Genomic DNA, 7,160 nt, shown 5'->3' on the forward strand with positions numbered 1-7,160 from the left:
GAGTACAGGTCAACATCGAATTGTTTGCCTATACTTTTATTTACAACAAAAATAAATAAGTAAATGCAATTAAAAATTATTGGAGATACAGGATAGCCCCTTTCGCACTTATCTTGCAGAATTGCCATTTTATTGCCTTTCGCACAAAAACCAGCAAATTACATTGTTGTGTAATCTGTGGTGGTAAAAACACTTTGTTGGACATGCTGGCGGGTCATGATGGCATGGTGTGTGGCCTCGACCGGCTATGCAAGAACTGTAAAATAACCACAGTTGAAAGTTTGAGACGAAGAACAAAAAATTTTGTTTCCGGAAGAATGTTTTAACATTTGGGGGGAACCAGACGCTCGTTGCCATGACGTTGCAGGTCACCCTTCAGCTCCCTCTGCTTCTGAAGTAAACCCTACATGCACACACACACAAAACAGTCACTTTTGAAGTTGAGCTGGCTCAGCTTACATAGTTTTGACTCAATTTGTGTAGATGTGCCGTCTCCATTTTGTGAAGCTGTTCTGACTCGATTTGTGTAGTTGTGTTGACTCAATTCATGGAGTAGTGGTGGTGTTGCGTGTGTGATACCTGTCGTAGTTGCGCTAGGCCCCTCAAAATTTCCTGCTGTCGCTGGGTGCCACGCAGGACGAGGATCTCCGCAGGGGAGGAGGACGAGGGGATGTCAGGAGGGAGCGTCGAGCGTGAAGCTGCTGATGACAAGGAAAGATCGCTGGTAACGCACAACAGTAACACTTTGTATGTCTGTGTGTGTGCGCGCGTGTGCGTGATTCTACCTGTGTGCGCGTGAGGAGGCGGTGCGTCGGCCGTCTCGATGGGGTCTTGGTGGACAACATCATCGGTGCGGATGTACGGGATGTACTGGAGGGAGGGCTGTGTGATGGGAGGAGAGCGCCCCCTGGAGGAGGTGGAGGACATATTGGAGCCACTAAAGGTACATCTGGCGTGCTCACATCAAGTGCATGTCTCACCTTTTGGCAGAAACACTTATACGGTTCGAATCCTCCTGCAAGCAAAAAACTAAAGTGAAGAGGTCGTCATACTAGTGGCATCATACCATCATGTCATGGCATATAGTCACCCTGATTGAGAAGCTGAAATTCTAACTAACAAGGTCGTTCGATGATTAATTAATCAGTTCATTGTTGCACCTCTAATTCTTTCATGTTTATTCTACAGTTTGTGTAAATCACATTGCACAGCCAGGTCGGCACTGCATTGTTCCCACTTGCGTTATTGGACGAATAAGGGTTCGAGAAATAACGCCATCGTGTCGGCGCTCCGATGTCGTCGTCACAGTAGCGCTCACTTTGTGGCTCGGAGGCCGGCTTGCGTCTCTGCGCGGCTCCTGTCGGTTTGTGGGGAGGCAGTTCCTGTGCTGGAGACCGAGGACTTCCTCCTGCCTCTCGAGTCGACTCTCCCGTCTGCTCCTTTGCAGCGTGGCCGGGTAACGCTCCGACGCGGGAACGAAGCGTCTGCTTGGCCTGCGTGGGCATAAGAAGACAAAATGGTGGACTTAAGCGAAGGTATTTTCAGGTTTGGTAAAACCCAGTCATTGTCTAACAAAAACCACCGGGGAGGGTCGGCTGGCCATGGTCCGATGCAGAGATATTGCAGGGTTGGAATGAATTAAATACAGAATGTGTGTTAATCTTTGTTGTGTGTTTAATTCAACAGTAAACTCCAACCGCAGTGTCGTCTAACAGGGCTGACGGAGGGCAGAATCACAAACACGTGACGCACTTTCTGCAAAATGGTGCTTTCAGGATACATTTGCTACGTCAGAAGTTCACCCGCCGGTCGTCCAGGTCATTGTTTTTCTGTCACTTACGTTTTCATAATAGTGACAAGCCTGAAACCTTTTGGTGAAAATGGCTGCCATCAAGTATTGCTTTTTGTACCTGTGTGTGTTCCACTGCGGCCTCATCTTCTCTTTCTTCTTCTCCGTCCTGGCGAAGGCCTCGTAGGCCTCGTCGCTTTTGCCTCCTCCAGGCGCACGTGTGTTCTCCTTGTCCGCTTTGCTCTTGCATTTGGAAAGACTGGGAGGGCGCTCTTCTCCGGCAGAAAGCGGGGCTGCTTCTACAGCCGCACGCACACGCATTAGTGATCCGTCGACTAATTATTGCAAATGAAGTCATCTGTTACCTGTCTGCACGGCCTTCTCTCTCTTGTCCTCCGCACTCGCAGCCGGACGTGACACTGCACGACACACACACACACACACACACACATACGCGCGCACACTTGTCAAGAAGCAGGATTTGATTGACAGCTACGCATGGGTCGCATGTGTGTTTGTGCATGTGTGAGACGCTGTCACACTGCCGACTCACCACGCACTCCCACTGACTCCTTCACTCCTCCAGCGTCGTCCTGATCATCATCACCCCGTTTCTCCTCCTTCCACACACACACACACACACACACACACACACACACACACACACCCATAGTTTGAAGGTCTTGCGTTGATTCTGTACATTCATGCATTTTTTTTTCCCCCACCTTGCGCTCCTCCCGATGCTTGCAGTCCTCCTGCTGGTACCTCCTGTTCAGCAGGTCCCTCTCCAGCGTGATTCTCCTCTCCTCCTCGTCCTCCTCCATCCTCCTCCTGGCCTCTTCTTCCTGCCTCTGCTGCCGGCGCTCCTCCATCTGAGCTTGGATGTCTCTCTGGATGAAAAGCAGGGAAGAAGATGGAGCTGGCCGACAACATCAAGTCCGGAGGCGGAAACGGACCTGATGCTCCAGCTGCTTCTGCCTCCTTCTCTCACGCTCCTCCATCTGGACGGGGTCCAGCAGGGCAGTCATGCTCCGAAGATGGCTACAAAACACATTTGCGGATTTCTCATTCATCAGCGGCGTGCTTTCAACGACAGTGAGTACCCATTTTATTGCTGAGGAATACATTCCAGACCCACCCGCAATTCATCCATCCAATCTTTTTCTGATCCGCTTATGCTTACGCGGGCGTGTACGGTTGTTAATGTAACATGGGAGCATGACACGTGCATGACTTTGGTGTTTGATGATCTTCTCTCTTTGTTAGTGCTTTGCCACCAATGTACTGCATATATATGTAATTACATACTCCTTACTTGTACATTTTCTCTATTCATAGAACATGTTCACAAGACGGTACCTGCTCCTGGTGGGGTATCTGCTGCTGCTGCTGCTGATCTCCTCTCTTGCTTTGCCCACACTCTCTGCTCCACAGCTGCTGAGGGCGTCCCACGTAAGGGACAAGCTGGACGACACCTCCCAGTCTCCAGAGGGGGGGGCTCCAGGTGGGTCCACCGGTGGGCAAATTGGTGGGGAAAGAGTCACTCTAGTAGGTTTGCGCTGCATTGAGTCAAAGTGCGCAGCCCACAGCTCGTGGTCTTCTTTCTGCATACGCAGCAGTCACACACACACAAAAAAAGATTCTTCACAGAGGATAAAGAACATATTCACGTCTTCTATTGACCATCTACATATGTTGCTGACAGTGTTGAGACTACCTCAACATGAATGCTACGGTGTTTTACGGTACATTGCGTGTTAGCATTGAGCTAACAGATTTTTGAAAGATTTTAGGTTCAGTTCCGAAGTAAACCTCAAATGGGAATTTTGTTTTTGTGTCTGTTGTGTTACTTTCACACCTGGTTGTGCAGCATCTTCTCTCGCCTCCTCCGCTGGCTGGTTTCCTCCCTCTGTCGGTCCAGATCTTCCAGCCAGAGCCTCCTCTGCTCTTCTCTTCTCTCCCATGCCAAAGCCTCCTCTATGGGAGTCACTGTCTAAACACACACACACACACACAAATCATGTTTTTACTTTAGGATTGCTGAAATGTTTTTTTTTAAATAACCTAACAAGATGATTTTCTTTTTTTATACCCCAAGTCTGAGGCTGGACCTGATGGCTGCCGGCTGCTCTTTGTGGCAGCCCGCAAGCTGAACTGAACACACACTGCCTGGTCCCTCCTCTACCTACATAAATAAAATCAAGGCAGAAATATTTAATGGAAGAAGATGGCCCTGTAATATTATCCTGATGTCAGGTGAAGTAATAAGAGTATTCAAAGAAAAAGTAGAGACATGGGACTCTAATCAGTCTTACTTTGATATGTTTTGTGAGGAAGAAGCCCATTTCATTCACCCTACCTGAAGTCCGAGTGAGGTTGAACAACTACGTTGTTGATGTTGCTGCTGCTGCTGCTGCTTCAGGGCCACCTGCTCGTCTACGGCACACGTCCACAACAATGAAACACAACAATGTGAAGATATTGTGCCTGCATTTCCAGTATGTTGCGTTGCCTATCTGTAGTTTATACGTTAACACGTATAAACTTTCAGTCAACAGGTTCAGAGAGAGGGAAAACGTACTTAGTTGTTGCCTCCACTGAGCCTTCTTGGCTTCCACGGATGCTCTGGTGTCAACGTCATGCTGCTCCAGCCAGCCAAACAGACCTCCATGAGACCTACAAAAATCATTATTACCGCTGTTAATATTGCTGCCAGTCAATTATTCATTCATTCATTCATTCATCTTCCGTACCGCTTGATCCTCACTAGGGTCGCGGTGGGTGCTGGAGCCTATCCCAGCTGTCTCCGGGCAGTAGGCGGGGGACACCCTGAATCGGTTGCCAGCCAATCGCAGGGCACACAGAGACGAACAACCATTCGCACTCACACTCACACCTAGTGACAATTTAGAGTGTTCAATCAGCCTGCCACGCATGTTTTTGGAATGTGGGAGGAAACCGGAGCACCCGGAGAAAACCCACGCAGGCCCGGGGAGAACATGCAAACTCCACACAGGGAGGCCGGAGCTGGAATCGAACCCGGTACCTCTGCACTGTGAAGCCCACGTGCTAACCACTGGACTACCGGGCCGCCCGCCAGTCAATTACCACATATTAAATACCACAAGGTGACACTTGACTTTTATATGTGTATGACGGTAGCAAATTCAAAGTCACTATTAGCGGCGCATCGGGGCCGAGCCCTGAACGCAAATGGCAGAAAAATGCAAGTCACTGACGCCGTCTTCCCAAAATGTTTACAATTGTCTACAGATGCCACAAGATGATGACAAAGCTCTACTTTTGTTTGAATGAAGCCACTCAATTCACTTCAATGTAGTTCCTTAGCACCAACATGCCAAGGACGGCGCTCTGCATGTTTTTCATGTGTTGCGTAACGTTATTTACAATGCTAAAATAATGAGAATGACGACGACACAAAGACGTTACCTGCCGTCTTTGGGTGGTGATATTCCACTTTTTGTTTCATCACATCCTCGTCTGTCCTCTTCCATCTCTCCTCCGCTTACTATTTCTTCTTTCTCTACTGTGTGATGTGAAAGTGAATTTCACAAGTAACAACATGACTCTTCAAAGTGCCATCAATGACATCTTTTTTTTGGTCACCGTTATCACTCACCAGGCTGCGTGGACGCTCTGTGCTCCTCTGCAGCGTATCGGTCATGACTGGAGGTTTGGACGTCGCTGAGAATGCGCGGTACCTGCTTGCCACTCAAACACGCCGCCGTGTCTCTCAGTCCGTCGTTGTCAGGCAAGTCTTTTGATCTCGACTTTGCATCGGATGCCTCAGCCCATCTTTCAGACTGTGCAGATGTTCCTTTGGCAGTGGTAGAGCTGCTTTTCGGGCATTCTGACTTAATCTGCAACATGCGCATACACCGTAGAAATTTATAGGACTGAATTCCTATACTGTATTCAATATGAAATGTTCCTATGCGATAATGGAGAGGCAAAGCAAGACAGCATAAGGATCAAATACATCGTCATCAATCTGGTTGGGCACTTACCCATTCACCTCTAATGCAAAAGTGCACTGTAAAATATTGCCCGTGAAAGTCTCTCCCTCTCACAGCATGTGCAACATGCACTTGTGATGATAGGGAGAACATTCAAAAGCTGGAAAATCACCTTGGGTGCAGCTTCAGCTCCGGCTGCTGCCGTACGACGTGCCCTTGGTTTAGATGCTGTCTGACTGCCTCGCATTCTGTCCGCTGCCCCGCTGGACGCAAAGGAGGCTCTACTATCTGCCGCCTGTCCCTTGGCACTTCTAGGATTACCTGGGTGCTGCCCCGCCAGGCGTCGCCCTGCCGGACGCAGTGCCCGCACATCGTCAGCACAGGATGGCTGCCTGGAGTTGAGGACGTAGGTTAGGCGAGGCCTGAGAGAATTCTGTTGAAAAAGTCAGTGGTTGGGTTATTTTTACACTTTTATGGCGCTTGTTTAAATATTAAGTGAATCTGTGTTGCATCGTTGAAAGTTTCACTGTGTTTAGAAATCTGTATATAACAGCAAATCATAGTCAGGTTCACAACACCTCGTCCAATCATGTCTGCGAGGTGTATAAATAACGTATAAAAAACGGTTTAAGAAACAACAGATAAACAGCTATGGGGGTTCAGACCTTGACAAGATTCCTCTCGACACCTGTGGTAGGCAAAATATGAAAAATTGAAAGTTATTCCAAGAGAAAAAAAAGCAGAAATTGGGCGTGAGATGCTTGTTTACCGTGCTCGAGCACAATCAGTTTGGGTTTTCCATTTTGAAGTTCAAAGAGCAGCCCGTCTCTGTTCACAGAGATACAATAATAACAGGTTGGCATAATTATTTTTGTCATGCAGGAGTAAAGTCTCTATTCGCGATTCACTGCGTCATGCATTTAACACGCTTGTCAAGGGAGCTAATCTCAAAATGGATTTACCCGAGGTACATGGCAGCATACAATAATCACGACCAAAGCTGTTTGATATTAAAAAAAATATCTGTGGCGAGCTCTCATTACATAAACACCCAAAATACGTTTGTTTTCGCCTTCAATTTGCTTTTGTCCGTGCTTCCTAGTTGCTGGATGGTTGCTGACAACGACCAGAACCGCGCTTGCCGATTGGCTGATATACTCTTCATCGTTCAAATGAACAGCCAATCACACATATTTGCGTCGGCGAAGACTTAACGGTTAATGCGATGTTGCATTGACCGAAAACTCGGAATTTTGGACTATCTAACACGTTTGATGGAGTAAGCGCATCTCCTCAGCAAATAAAAATAAAACACAGCTGCTCAAGTAACCTAACCAGATATGACTTCCTCCTAAAGTGGGCGAACAAAATGTATTCTGTGTAGAAAGGCTTTC

At 47.8% G+C, this 7,160-nt stretch overlaps 1 protein-coding gene across 4 annotated transcripts; it reads right to left on the bottom strand.

The window, feature by feature from the left end:
* Window positions 1-9: 9 nt before the first annotated feature.
* On the bottom strand, window positions 10-6,908 carry ccdc66 (coiled-coil domain containing 66). 4 transcript variants are annotated; one of them, XM_052077054.1, is made up of 21 exons: window positions 6,729-6,908; window positions 6,536-6,594; window positions 6,432-6,454; window positions 5,939-6,199; window positions 5,430-5,670; window positions 5,240-5,333; window positions 4,371-4,465; window positions 4,149-4,225; window positions 3,882-3,974; window positions 3,648-3,782; window positions 3,149-3,393; window positions 2,746-2,830; window positions 2,515-2,679; window positions 2,343-2,409; window positions 2,155-2,208; window positions 1,911-2,088; window positions 1,319-1,493; window positions 981-1,015; window positions 786-907; window positions 580-701; window positions 10-403 (listed from the first exon to the last, which is right to left on the bottom strand). In XM_052077054.1, the coding sequence occupies exons 1-21, from the start codon at window positions 6,737-6,739 to the stop codon at window positions 323-325; spliced, it is 2,418 nt and encodes an 805-aa protein (XP_051933014.1). In that variant the 5' UTR covers window positions 6,740-6,908; the 3' UTR covers window positions 10-322. The 4 variants fall into 4 exon arrangements, with proteins under 4 accessions (XP_051933014.1, XP_051933016.1, XP_051933015.1 ...); XM_052077056.1 differs by having other exon boundaries at window positions 1,911-2,061; window positions 5,240-5,336; XM_052077055.1 differs by having other exon boundaries at window positions 580-698; window positions 5,240-5,336; window positions 6,729-6,907.
* Between the last annotated feature and the right edge of the window lie 252 nt (window positions 6,909-7,160).

Source organism: Hippocampus zosterae, chromosome 9 (assembly GCF_025434085.1).
Source record: "Hippocampus zosterae strain Florida chromosome 9, ASM2543408v3, whole genome shotgun sequence".
NCBI classification, from domain to species: domain Eukaryota; kingdom Metazoa; phylum Chordata; class Actinopteri; order Syngnathiformes; family Syngnathidae; genus Hippocampus; species Hippocampus zosterae.